Source organism: Meriones unguiculatus, chromosome 10, assembly GCF_030254825.1.
Source record: "Meriones unguiculatus strain TT.TT164.6M chromosome 10, Bangor_MerUng_6.1, whole genome shotgun sequence".
NCBI classification, from domain to species: Eukaryota; Metazoa; Chordata; class Mammalia; order Rodentia; family Muridae; genus Meriones; species Meriones unguiculatus.
The window spans coordinates 20284555-20298879 of NC_083358.1; the positions used below are offsets into that span (position 1 = coordinate 20284555).

The 14325-nt window shown below is 52.9% G+C and overlaps 1 protein-coding gene across 2 annotated transcripts in view; it reads right to left on the reverse strand.

Moving 5' to 3' along the window:
• Positions 1–6350: 6350 nt before the first annotated feature.
• Positions 6351–14325, reverse strand: part of Wwp2 (WW domain containing E3 ubiquitin protein ligase 2) — a 117385-nt gene continuing 109410 nt past the window's right edge. For both annotated transcript variants that reach the window (XM_021632831.2, XM_021632841.2), the window contains 8 exons: positions 12191–12350; positions 10769–10902; positions 10345–10485; positions 9778–9898; positions 9340–9444; positions 8413–8509; positions 8178–8250; positions 6351–8081 (listed from right to left, as the gene is read on the reverse strand). In XM_021632831.2, the coding sequence (XP_021488506.1) occupies positions 7982–8081; positions 8178–8250; positions 8413–8509; positions 9340–9444; positions 9778–9898; positions 10345–10485; positions 10769–10902; positions 12191–12350 (931 nt within the window). In that variant the 3' untranslated portion in view covers positions 6351–7981. The remainder of the gene's footprint in view (positions 8082–8177; positions 8251–8412; positions 8510–9339; positions 9445–9777; positions 9899–10344; positions 10486–10768; positions 10903–12190; positions 12351–14325) is intronic.

The window sequence follows — 14325 nt, forward strand, 5'->3', positions numbered from 1 at the left end:
ACACATTGCATAAGTAATAAATAAATCTTTACAAAAAAAAAAAAGTCCTGTGCTCCATGCCGCTGCATCTTTGTCTCTAAGCCTTGAGTGACTCAGTCTCTCCACTGTCCTCGGGACTACCTTAGCTCTCTGAGGTCTGGGAGAATATGTGGATGTCCTGCTACCGTGTGTGTGTGTGTGTGTGTGTGTGTGTGTGTGTGTGTGTCTGTGTGTGCATTTATTAATGTGTCTCCTTTTTTTGGTTTTGTTTTGTTTTTTTGAGACAAGGTTTCTCTGTGTAGCCCTGCCTGGACTCGCTCTGTAGATCAGGCTGGCCTTGAACTCATAGAGATCCACCTGCCTCTGCCTCTGGAGTGCTGGGATGAAAGGTGTGTGCCACCACCACTCAGTGAGTGTCTTTACGTGACTGTGTAAGCATATGAAGGCCAGAGGCACCCTCCACTTTGTACTGCATTTAACATGTATTTTTATCATTTATGTGTGTGTCTGTGTGTATCTATATGCACTTGTGTGCATGTGCCTGCAGAAGCCAGAAGAGGGCGCTGACTACCTGGAGCTAGAGTTAGGCGGTTAGCCGAGCCTTACTCCTGGGTCCTCTGGAAAAGCAGTACTCAGTCTTAGCCCACTTTGTTTTATGGCACAGTGTCTCCGTCAGTCTGGAACTCACTAACAGGCTGGACCGGGCAGCCATCAAGCCCCGGGATCTGTCTATCTGGGTCTCCCCAGCTCTGGGCTTACAAACACCTGGCTCTTTCACATGGGACTAAAACCCAGGTCTTCGCAGTAGGAGCATTTTAGCAACTGAGTAATCTCCCTCCGCTATAGACAGGCTCTTAACTATCCTCCCTGGCTTCAGCCCACCTTCTTGGGGCTTCCTCCTGACCCTCCACTCCAAGTCCTGCTACAGGAAGCAGCCAATTCCACCAGAATTCCCTGGGTGGTGTAAGGCCCGGCTCTGGTTGACCATTCACAAGTCTCTACCTACAGGGCCAGGGTGGCCGCATGCTACCTTGAATCCCCCAGGTTCTTTTTGCCCTCGGTAGTTTTAAGACCAGGATGTTTTCTGCCCCATGTTTACAAGAAGACTTCAGCTTTGCTTTCTCCTGCATGCTTTCACATCTGCCTAAATGGCACCACGAGCTTCTCAAGCCCCAAACCTAGAAACCACCCTTGAATTTACTCTTTCCCTCACACACCATTTCCAGCCCACAGACAAAACTGTGTCGATCTCACATCCACGAGGTAGCTCATGTCTGCCCGTTTTTTGTTGTATGTCAAAGTCAAAGCCTGACCAGCAGCCATGACCTGTCTGTCTCTAGACACCACAGAGCCACCGGCAGCAATACTCTTCCCCTCCAGCTGTTTACACTCCAGGCTCCGCACTCCACATTTTGGGACACTCAGGGAACACCAGTCCTGGGCCTGGGCCTCCAGTGTCCCCCTTACTCTGTCCCCCTCAGAGTTTAAAATCCTCCATTCTACTAGAATGGGACCTGTGATAGCTATTTCCTGGTTGTCAACTTGACTGCATCTGGAATTAATGAAAATCCGAGAAGGTCACACCTGTGAGAAATTTTTGTTTAATTCGAAGTAGAATGACCCACATCAAATCCAAACCTTTGAGATAGGAAGACACACGTTTAATTCAGATCCTGAGGCTATGATTGCCTGCTGGAAGCCTGTATAGGGGTGGGAAAGAAGGAAGCTTTTGCTCTTTGCCTGGTTGCCCTCACCTTGCTAGCAAGTCCACTCCTTCACTAGCGTTAGAGCCTATGTCTTCAGGATTCCGGCATACACTGAAGATCAGCTGAGATATCCAGCCTCATGGACTGAACAACTCCTAGATTCTTGGATGTTCTGTTCAGAGCCAGCCATTATTGGATTAGCTGGACCACAGCCTGTAAGTCATTCTAATAAAATCCCTTTTCTCTATATAGAGATTCATTCTATAAGTTCTGGTACTCTAGAGAACCCTAACACAAAGCCTTTGTGAGACTCACCCCACAAGCTGCCAAATCTTATCTGGCCTCTTGTCATTCTGAAACTCTTGTTTAGAGAAGGATACTTTGCTTAAATCCCAGGCCACAGCAGACCAAATGCCCATTTGTATCACCGACTCTCCCCAACCTTTCTTGCTTTTCTAAAGCTCCCCTCCCTGCATTATCAAAGAAAAAAGAAAACCATGGCTCCCAGCCCCTTCTCTTCTCCACTTTGCTCCCTTCTAGGCAGCTTTGGGATTTGCCACCTGCATGCCCTAGAGTTTTCCTTTAAACCTCAAACTTCTGTTTGTGTCCATTCTTAAAAATCTATTATTAATGAAACTGAGAACCCCAAGAGAGGAGGCTGATGTCCGGGGCTATACGCTGGTCTTGCTGGGACACCCCCCTCCCCCCCAGACTTCCACAACACTCCTTTTCCTCCTTTTCGGCTCTTTAACCAGCAGAGAAGAGGGACCTGTCCCTACACCCCTAAACAGCATCACTTTCAGAGCAGGATGAGGTGACGTTTTGCACCACTGCATGCACAGGACACTTGGCCCCCATTCCACATTTTAGTCAATGCGAAGAAGCAATTACGGGCAGTTTGCAAACACCACCAGTGTGACTAAGAACTGAAATCGGGAGGTGAAGTGAACCCCCTCCAGGAAGCAGCACCGCTTCTTCACCCACCACCTGCCAGGGCTGTGTGTTCACAGGCAGCCCTTGGCGCAGGAACTGTGCCTCGAGTCACTCTCAGAGGGAGCCCAGGGCTGCAAAGGCCACTCTTTGGGCTAACTTACTGCTGTAATAATAATGTTTCCCTACTTGCACCGCCCCATAATTACACAGGAAATAAATCCAGAATGTTCCTTGACACACTGGATTGACCCTCACCGATTGGGTTTGGCCGGAGGCCCAGACTTATACTAATGGCATCTGAGACCACCTGCAGTCCCAGGCTAGACCAAGCTCCAAGCAAAGGATGCCAGTTGACAAATGGGCAAAAGTGGCACTGAGTTCAGGCATCTCAGGCACCCTTCTTTCCCCAGAAGAATAAGACCATGGATGAAGAACAGGGTAGCAAGCTGTTGGCTTGCTTCATTTCTTCTTTGTTCTCTTTTATTGAGACAGGGCCTCCCTATGTAGCCCCGGTTGGCTTTGAACTCAGAGAGATCCACCTGCCTCTGCCTCCCAAGTGCTGGGATTAAAGGTGTGCCCTCTCACGCTCAGCATGTTTTTCTCCACACCATGAGCCTTGCATTTGCTAAGAACCACGGCCACATTCAGCCACCAGGAGCCAAGCTAATCTAAACCCATTTGATCTGAGTGTGGAAGGCGTCTATAGCAGAATAACGAGACCCTACAGTTACGGCTGCTCAAAGCAACATAGCTTTCCTATCTCCCAGCTGTGGTGGGAGCAGCAGCTCCAGCCAAGGCTTACCTGGAGCGTCTGCTCAGGGCTAGTCATAGGCTGCAACCCAGCTGTCCACTGGGCTGTTGGCGTCTGAAGGCTCCAGCAGGGAAAGGAGCCAGTCACAAGCTTGAGTGGCCATTAGCAGGATTCAAGGCTTCACGGGCTACTGGAAACCCTTCCTCACTGGCCCTCCATCCCTTGCCATAAGGGCTTCTCCACCACACCAGTTCTCAGAGTGCACGTGCTGGGAAGGCAGTAAGGAGGGTCAGCTGGCAGCTAGGCCACAGGTGTGTGCAATTTAATCACAACCCGAACATCCCATTTCTGCTGTCATGCTCTGTTGGCTGGAAACAGAGGCTAAACTAGGCCACACTTGAGAACTTAAAGCTGTAGGTCTCAAGCAGGGGAATACTGGGGGCTACCTAAGAAGCCTGCCTACCTCAGGGTACATCAGCAGAGGGCTGGGATACTTGTCACCAAGTCTGATGGCCTGAGTTCTGATTCCCTGGAGCTCCCATGGTCAAAAAAGTGAACAGATTCCTTCAAGTTATCCTCTGACCTTCAGACCTGTGCCATGGCATGAGTACCCCCCCCCAAATGTAACAAAATGTTATAAATCTGTCACACCTGGTGGCATGTGCTCATAATTCCATCACTTTTGAAGAGAAGGCAGGAGAAGCGGGAATTCCAAGCCAGTCTCAGCTACACAGCAAGTTTAGGGTTAGCCTGGGTTACATGAGCTCTTGTCTCAAAAACAAACAGGGATAGGGAGGTGGCTCAGTGGGTAAGGAGGCTTGCTCTGCAAGCCTGAATCTCCAGCACCCATGCTGAAAGGCAGGCACAGCTGCTCATAACTGTAACCCCAGCACCAAGAGGCAGAGACTGGCAGAGCCTGGGAGCTTGCTGGCCACCCAGCTCAGCCAAAACAGCTTCTGGCTCCATGACAGACCCTGTCTCAACCAAGCTCTGGAGGAAGACGCCTGCTCTGGCCGCACCCTGGGCGCATACATGCTTGTACCCCCTCCTCACGTGCCTCTCCCCAGCCCCCTGCACACGAAGTTAAAACAAAGCCAAAAAGAAATCCAACGGAGACTCACAAAATGGCGCAGTGAATCCACATTTCCCTTCTCTGATGTAAACACAATAAAGTCACACCAAACAAAGGAGGTAAAAAGCCTGATTTAAAACCTAGATCACAGATTCGTTGGGTCAGACACTGCCAGGCACAAAGCACTAAGCAAGGCTAGATTGTGGGGAACTGGAAGCATTTTAGGTCTGAGCTCACACACCTTATAAATAAGAGCAATGAGAGCAAAAAGGGGAAGACAGGAAAAAGAAACTGGACACTGTGGCCTGTGCCCGACATGGCCATGAGTGTATGCTGGGTAAAGAAACTCCAGGGCAGACAGAAATGAAAGCAGGCTGCCCATGGCCAGAGCTGTTAGGGAAGCAGGAGAGAATAGTGAGGGATGGGGTGGGGACAGGAAGTGTATAACGAGATCGCACCAGACAGCAGAGAACAGATGGTAGCGAGCCGGCTCTGGTGGACGAAATCCTGAGGACTGTAAGTAGGATGAGGAGGTCTGAGCAGGATGAGTAGCAACTTTTGAGTATGGAACACCCGCTCCACAAGTTCCCGGGGAATGCTGGCTTTTATCTAACCGTCAGAAATCCTACTGTCCAGCTTCAGCTCCTTTCTAGACACATGGAGGGCTTAACAGTGGGAGTTGCTGCGGTGGCAACAGGTCTGAATGGCTCTGGTACGGAAAGGGACTGGGCATGAAAGTGGCCGAGGGACCAGAGTGATGGAGGCCTATTGTGGCAGACCATTTGTATCTTTGAACCTGAACACTTTACGTTTTTAAGGTAAAAGTATACTTGGGAGTGGTGGCAAGTGTCTGTCCCAGCATTTGGGGCAGAGGCAAGAGGATCACCATTCTAAGGCTTCAGAGCAAGAACTATCTCAAAACTTTACCAAAGCCACAATCTAGCTCTCAGGACTGTCTCCTACCGGATCTGCCCACTGTCACTGGACAAGCTGTGCTGACAGTGGCAAGCCGCTGGACACACCCACAGCACACCTCGGGAAGGCACTGGGTACATTAGAAAACGAGAGAGGGAGGCAGCTCTGGAACTCCCGGAAGTGAACTGCCAGGGAGCCCCAAGGACGACAGCCTCTGCCTCCTGTCCTCAGGGTGTGGTTAGAACGTGAGGTCGCTTTGATGTCAAATTAGTCAACTCCTTAGGTGGTGGTCTAGCCCGTGCTCATTTGGACACATGTGTATGAATGTTTTGCCTGCTTATGTTTGTGCGCCATGTGTGTGTCAGAAAGGGTGACAGATCCCCTGGAACTTGAGTTGTACGTGGTATGAACCGCCACGTGGATGCTGACCACTGCACCTGGATCCTCTGCAAGGCAATAAACGCTCTTCACTGCGGAGCCATCTCTCTACTCCCTTTTGGCTTTTTCTAAGGCAGGGGCTCGCAGTGAAGCCTGGCCTCAAGCTCGTAGCAATCCTCCCACCCTGGCCTTCCATGCACTAGGATTCTAAGAACGCACTACCACACCCAGATCCATCTCTGAAGCCTTATCTGTCAAGATAACCGGTGGCAAGCCAAGGTGTGAGCCCGAATTCAGCATCATGAACCCCTCATCGTGGGACTCGTGCCACCTGAGCCATTTCCTGAGTGAATGACAGCCCTACCCAAATCCCAGCTCTTCTGCTCCCAAGCGGACAACTCTTGCTGAGAGTGTGACACGGTGACCAGGCTGAGGCAGGCGACCTGTGGAGAAGGACGTGCCTTCCAGTCCAGAAGTCGGCACCCAAACTCTCAAAGGCAGCAAGGCTGGAGCATCTTTACTCTGCCATGGCCTGGGGACACCAGAAGACCTGTGGGGCTAGACACCTCTTTCCACGACACAGTGTGTGTACAAACAGCCACACGGACACCTCCACGGCTGCTGACTGTTTATTGCACAAGAAACTGGCAATACCGAGGCGGGGCAGGCATTACAAAAACAATCTGTCGACCAACTTGGTGCTAGCTAGCACAGGCCTTTCTGTATGCACTTTCATTTTACATACGCACGCACACGCGTACACGCACACACATGCACACTCACACCTGTGAGCCTGATGCTTCTACAAACCTTGCTGGCAGCTGATCCCCCAGCCAGCCACGGAGCAGCCTTTGTGATGTTCGTGGGGTGAGGCAGGTGACTGCACAGGAGAGGGGGTGAGCAGCGGTGAGCTGAGCCACTCAGACCAGCTTGTGCGATGTGGGGGTTTCACAGGCCGTAGGGCAAGGATGAAGGTAGGAAGGGACTGCCCTCGGAAGACTCCCTCCTGGGACTAGTCAGAAAGCGTGCCCAGGGTGCCCTGGAGCTAGTATGTCACGGGGAGCCTGGGGAGGGAGTGGGCCACCGTAACCACTCCGGCACCCCTGAAGGGCCTGTGTTCCTACGTAGGAAGCTGCTAGGAGCTCCACAAATCAAGCCAAGCTATCAAGGCAGCCCCGGCCCTTCGGCTGGTTCTCAGTAGTGTCTTTTCCAATGGTCAGGTAAAGTCTCAGGCCTGTATAGCACAGACACTCAGCTGGCCAGGGTGTGCTCCATTCTAAGCCACGGTGGGTTCCAGAGGCCCCCGGAGTTAGCTTCATCACCTGCTGCTAACTGGGGGCTGCCTGGTGTCCAGCAAAGGGCTCTTGTCAATGGACAGTGAGGGTGGCGGGGATGCGCTGGGCGGCAGAGCCAGGCCTCTGAACTGGGGAACTGCTAAGCGGGTTCCTGAGAGGAGCAGCTGTCTGGGAAGCTTTTAGATCAAGAGGGTTGGGCCCCACAAGGACCCAGAACACGGGGGACCCAGATCCTTGACAGAAGGTGGGAATGCTATACCCAAAGCGAAACAGAAAGCAACCCTACACACGAATATGCTTCAAGTTTATGTCAAGGGACAAGGTCTGGGGGCTCTGCCGTCTCCTTCCCACTGACACACAGTGGATTCTTCAACCTTCGCTTGCTAGGAAGAGATGAGCTGGTGGCACCGGTGCCCGCTGCTAAGTCTCCTTGGCTGCAGTCTGCCAGGGAATGAAGCACAGGCGGCATTGATGCAGAGTTGCTCCCTCACGCCCGTTCCACAGACTCCAGGAAAGGTCTATGAAGGCGGAGCCTCTTCTGCTGGCAAAGACCCTGGCGTTCTGGGTCCAGCTCGCCAGCCCACACGGACTATCTCCTCACCTGACAGGTGAGGCCCAGCTTCTGGGCAGCTCTGAGTCACACACTCACACACCGAGACTTGGTCCTAGTGGAGGGGGCAATTTTGCAGGGAAGGGCAGCCCGCTGACTTTGCAACAGGTGATGGAGTCAAAGGTGACAGGGGCTTTATTCCAGACTGCCATCATCAGGTAGGAGGAAGGGTCCCCAGAGATTCTTGGGGTCAGATTCTTCGGTCACCAACATGATCAAAGCACAGCCCCGTGCAAGGCCACTACCCAAAGGGGGCTCCTAAGGGCTGTGCAGCCGGCGGCATCTCAGGCAGGAAGGACTCGAGACTACATGTGCTAGAGGGCCTGGGAGGGGCAGCCTCGGCTACTCCTGTCCAAACCCCTCAGTCTCCTCAATGGCATACAGCAGCTTCTCTTTCAGCTGCTCATAGCTCTTGTAGGGTGGCAGATCCAGACGGTTGAAGCTGGGAAAGAGAGAGAAGAGTGTACGGGAGGCCAGGGCTGCGGGTGTCTTGGCCCCCCGGCCCCCAGCTCCCACCTGCCGCTTCTGGCGAACTCACCACGTGTGGCTCCGGGGCAGCCAGGTCTCCTTGCCAACTCTGTCAATGCAGAACTTCTGGGGCCCGTTGCTCCCTGTCACCCAAGGCAAGTGCACTTTGTGTCAACACAGATGGCCTTTCCCAAAGCAGCACAGCTACAACCAACGCTCCCCAGCTTCCAGGGAGATGTGCACGCCCCTTGCCCCTCACCGTCCTCACCCCAGCCAGGGCCCCAGGAGGGCAAAGAAAAACGCACCAATGAGCTCGGCAAACCCCCCAACAGGCAGGCGGCAGGTTCCCGTGACAAACTGCAGCAGTCGGATCCTCTTCTCATTGTCCATCTCCTTCACCACCTGTAATTGCACCAGGCAGCGCGTCAGACCTTACCATGGGCCTCTCAGGCCGGGGCCGGGGGTCACACTGGGCGGGGACAGACGGCAATCACAGACCTGCAAGGAGGCTTTCTCTAAGGGTTTGTAAAACACTCTACCAAGGTCCATAGGACACCAATTGGTCCCAGGGACACCCTGGGCCTGCCTCCTTCTGCTTTTAAAGACACACTAAGGGTGGGAGCGGCTGTCTGGGGACACAGGGTTCTTCTCGGGGAGATGAGCTGTAGTGGAGCTGGGCAATGTTGTTAGTTGCACGACACAATGAAGGCGCTAAAGCCACTGACACCTTAGAATGCCTAAGATGTCAAATGCATGCCATGTGGACTGCCCCCGAAAAAAACAAATTCAAACACACAGACATGTACTAAGGATATCTGTCTCTTTCACGCACTCTCCTTGTTAACAGCCGTGAAACACACACATAGAAAGGAACCGAGTCATCCAGTTCAGGATGGTGAGCTCACGGCATCTTTCTAGACACACGTTGCCTTCCTCTCTCGCCCCATCTGACTGGAGGGGACCCATAGCTAATTGCAGCTGCACTTCCTGGCCACAGGCCCCCTCGGCTCCCAGCAACTGGGCCTACAGTGACTGCTGATAACCTCTGTCACACAAGCTGGCAACGATATAGCCACAACCTCTATCCTGCCCAGAGACGGGTTTATCCCAGACTTCTCCAAGTTGGGGAGGGGAGGAATGTCAAAGATGAAGGGTCCTTAAGCTTGGCCTCTAGGTAGAAGCTAACCATCCCCGAAAGCTCCTTGCCCAGCAGGGAGAGGGCCCAGCCGCACCTGCCAGAACCACTGGATCTGCTTGCTGCTCTTGGTGTAGTGCCGGTAGATGGCGTTCCTCTGCCAGTCGCTCATGTCTATCTCCTGCATGCCGCACAGCATCAGCTGCAGGAGGGGACAGGTCAGCCGGCTGCAGCAGCCCTCCCCGTGGAGGGACATGTCAGCCGGCTGCAGCTGGCCCTCCCCGTGGCGCCTCCTCGTGCCCACACCAGGTGGCTCCCAAATGTCCTCAACCTGTTGTTTCTCCCAGAATATTTAAAGGACCCACTGTCTAAGCATGGGGAAATTGGGCTAAGGATCTGGGGGACGCTGCCTGCCCTGCCGCCTCTAGCTTGTTGAGATGTGGGACTTTGTGGTGAGGTTCTGTAGGCACACATCATGAAGACGGGGTGCCCTAAAAGCATTTGAGGTCAGGGGCTCACAATCTTCGGCACCTACCTCCAGTTCTTTCTCATCAAAATACCGCAGCCACTCCAGAGGGGCCACCTCATTGAAGCCATCCAGGAAGGCCTTTGTCTGTTCTTCTACGCCTCTGGTGAACCGCCAGTCAGTCAGCAACCTAAAACCAGGCAAGCCACTGATGGAGCCCAGGCCACCAAGCCAGAGCTCTCCTTTAACTGCTTAACCTCACACATACACAGGTATGGTTTAATGGACTAGACCAAGAAGCCTAAATGTGTACATCACTGGATCAAGTGAGTCCACACCGGACACAGAAATCCTCTGGGTCAGGAGCATGGCAACAATTAAGTTTCCAAAAGCTCCCTGGGGATGGGAAGCTTCTTGAATACATCAAAGATCAACCCGGAGCTGGTGACCAAGGCCAGAGGCTCTAAGTCCACAGCTCAAGTCACTCTGTAACCAAGGCAGATAGATGCGTCTAACGTATTCTCACAGTCTGTGGGACTGTGGGCCATATGGGGGTGGGGCTGGTCAAAGACTATAAAGCCCAGGGCACACTCCCTTGTCTGTAACATGCTCCCCTCCCCCAGGCCTGAGGCTCACATGATATATTCTTCCTTGTTCTCCTCTGTAACACGGATGTTCTCACCGCCTTCCTTCAGCTCATGGGTTGTCACCTTGCCCAGGATCTCCATGTCCTGGATGAAGAACAGCTCCAGGCCACACTCTTCCAGGTTGTTCTCTCTAGGACACAGGAGGCCAAGGGGAGAGATCAAGGTCTGTCCCAACATGCCCGACTTCTCGCTGAGGCCCCCAGGAGGCAGTAGGAAGTCACAGGTGACCCGTGGCTTGGGCATTTTCTGCTGCAGGGGGAGAACTCTAGAACTGCCCTACAGGAGGCCTAGAAGCTCTCATCACTCCCCAAGTGAGCACCCGGGGACCTCTCTAGTAGAGGAAATCAAGGCCAGGGGCATCACCTGGCCAATCAGAGCCCTGCTCCACCAGCACGGGGCTAGGCAGGACTCACTTGATCCAGACAATAGAGTTGTAAAACTCAGGGTCAATGGACTCCAAGTCCTTCAGGGTTGGTCTCTTGTTGAGCATCCGCTTGTAGAAAGGGAGGGTGAAGCCTGTGTCGATGAACTTGCCGTGGTACAGAGCCTGGCCAAGAAGAGGCACAGCAAAACCGTTGGACTTTCCTGGGACAGCACCTGAGGCACACTCAGGAGTGCTTCCGGTGCCGCCTGCCCTCCTCCCTGAGAGCCAGCTGCCCTAGCTAACAGGGACACCTGGGAAACAGGCACTTTTCTACTTTTCTTTCTTTCTTCTTTTCTGACTTGGACACAGGGACAGACTCACCTCACCCTGAAAGCCACAGGGACAGGCAAAGCAGCCCCACTGTCTGCTCAGCACACTGGCCAGGCCACTCCCTCTTCTAGTAAAGGCCTGTCCCCATTTCCAGAGCAAACTTGTTCATAACAGCTGCAGGTGGCAGCCCTGACTCACTGGCACTCTGAGCGGGTGGCACAAGAGGCCAAAAATAATGCAGACACTGAGGCTGGGGAGAGATGGCGGCCGGTGGTGAGTAATAGTCTAAGAGTTTCATTACTCTGTCCTTGTTGGCTGCTAGGCCAGGCAGGTCTCTAGACCCAGAGAGAATGCCCACTTCTGGAGCCACTGCCAGCTCTTTGTCAGGAACTTCCAGATGACAGGAATGGCCATATTTAGTGACAGAGCTGTAGGTCCCTTGGTACTCCAGAGAAGGGAGTGTGAGAAGACACAGGACGTCAACATAGAAAAGCTGGCACTGGAGCACAGTAGGACGACAGCCTCCCAGGCTCTGTGGGTCATCACAAAGGACATGGCATGACCCTCTGCATCGCTATGTTGAGCCTGTATTTCTAGGTGAGCTCAGTTGCTGGGCATCAACACCCCTCCCCCAGCCTTGCACCAGCCAGTTCACTGTGGCTCTGATCTAAGCCCATGAAGATTCCTAACTCTCTTCCAAAAGGCCCAGCACCTCCAAGAGAAAGGCCTGGCAGGCAGTTGGGGCTCTGCTTGCCCGGCCATATCCTCTAAGCCCCTACAGACTAGGGTGAAGTCCCTGGGTTTCTGTGTAGTATGTACTACACAACATGAGAAAGTCTGTGTGGCCACCACGAAGTCTCTCACTCCTCCACAGCTATCTAGCTTCTCTTATTTATTTAGGTATGTATGTATGCATGTATGTATGTATGTATTTATTTTTAATTTCCAGGTTAGAAATTGTATGAGGAAGAGGAGAGAGTCACTGTGAGTCACAGACAGACGGGGTCGGGGCCAGGACCCTGGTCCATGAGGGCTGATGTTTGTGTCATCGTTGCCTCCGTGACTAGAGCCAGCCTGCTGGGGGCTGCCCTTCCCAGAGGTCTAAGAAGAAGGGTAGAAGGGAGGCATCCCTGGGCGTTACCATGGCGATGAATCTGCCGATAAAGCGGAAGTAGGTGAGGTGGTCAGGGTTGATGGAGGAGGCCGGGTTGATCTGCAGGCAGTAATTGTTCTTCCCGGCGTACTCAAACAAACAGTACATAGGGTTGAGCACCTCATGGGACAGGAGGAAAAACCACTCTCTGTGGGGAAGAGAGGACACAACAATGGAGCCCTCCGCACAGCAGCTGGGGTCCTGCTGGGTCAGGCCTCCTGGAGGCATGTGCCTGGGAGGCCGGTGAGGCAGACTACTCCAGAGCTCAGGTGAGGCAGGACAACAGCACCGGAAGACGGTGCTCAGGAAAACCTGTGCGTGTGCTTGTCAGCTCCCAGGGCACGTGTATATTACAGTATGTAGAGCTGGTGGCCAAGGGGCCCCTCACACCCAGGGCCAACATGCTCTGTGCACTGCATTAAAGCATTACAGACTGAGCAGGCAAGAAGGCTCAGCAGGTAAAGGCTCTTGCATCCAAGCCTTGCAACCTGAGTTCAATCCCGGGAACCCACTTGGCAAGCGATGAGAACTGAGTCCCACAGTTGTCCTCTGACCTCCACACATGGTATATTGCCATATACAGACACCTAAGCCCCAAATAAATAAATAAGTAAATGTGATGAACTCACAGACACACATATTTATTGCGATTGCATTTCTGCTCCATGGCAGTAGCCGCCCTGCTCCACCCCACTTGGTCCACAGTGCAAGGTGAGCAATGTACATGTTCCCAACACAGAACCCTCAAAGTGCTGGGCTTCATCTGGCCTTCAGGAACCTCACTCCTTCTAGCTACCCCACAGGCACCTGGCTTGCACATTGCAAGTCCTCCCTTCACCCGAGGACCCATGAGCAGACCCTAGCCCAAACTTGGAAACTTTCTTCTCAACCGACACCCACCCAGGAGATAGATGCCTTAGCAGCTACCTGGACCCTAGGTATGTGCCTCAAGCCAGAATTCAGAGTCCTTTAGAGCTTGAGCTAAACCAGCAGGGACCAGCCCCTGGCTGCTGGGCTGTTTGTGGCTGTGTAGACGAGTCCTTCGATGCAGAGGGTGCCCCGGTATCCTGTCCGTGGTTCTACCCTGTGGTAGAACAGCATGACGTAACCTACCATAGGGTAAAACCACTGGCAGGACACAGAGAGAGACACACAGGGCGGGAGCCACACCAGAAGCCCACCAAGCCTGGAGAGGTCACCACGGACAAAAAGAACGATCCATCTGCAGGATGGGATCAACACAGAAGACTACACCACCAGCAACAGGACCAGAGGCGGGTGAGCCCAGCACCAAGCGAGAAGATACCCCCCACCACAAGCTCAGCAGAGAGGTCACCACAGCCAAGACGCTCCTTCTCACTGCTAGGGCCCTCTGCCTGTCGTCCAAGGCGATGTTTTCCCAAACAGCCTGTTAACTTTTGTGGGGCGAAGGTGACACAGTGCTCTGAGGTCTTTCAGGGTTTATACTGTTTCAGTTTTGTCAACTGGTACACATGACAGCAGCAGGAGATGAATACACTTAGACACATCAGATATGCTCCGAGAACCTGACTTCACCTGCTCTGGCCTCAAATGGAGGGAAGGCTATCAGAGGAGAGTTGATCTTAAAGGGACACCCACAGACCCAGTGTTAGCTACTGCCCACTGGTACAATGACAGGTTGCTTTTTCAACTCCAGAAAAATGGCATGTAGGGTGGCAGAGAGCCGCACACCATGCCCCTACCTAAGAAGCTTCTGGCATCCCCATAATCTAATAACCAAAAGGCTGAGGCCTGACCCTGATTCATGGCTTACTGGTACTCGCCAGAGAGATTTATAATGGTATATATTTTTTTTCTTTTTGGGAATAGGGTCTCATGAGACCCATGCTGGCCTCAAATTCACTATGTAACCAAAGACAATCTTGAACTTCTGATCCTTCTGCTTCTATTTCTCAAATGGTACAAGTACAGGCGTGAGCTACCATGCCTGATGATGTGATGCTGGGGGCCAGACCCAGGCCTGCACATTGGACAAGCATCTTACCTTAACTGAGCTACATACCCAACCCAAGAGATTACTTTGAATATCACATCTGTTGATGCAGGAGAATTCGGGGATAAGAGCAGCGTGGAGGAGGTAG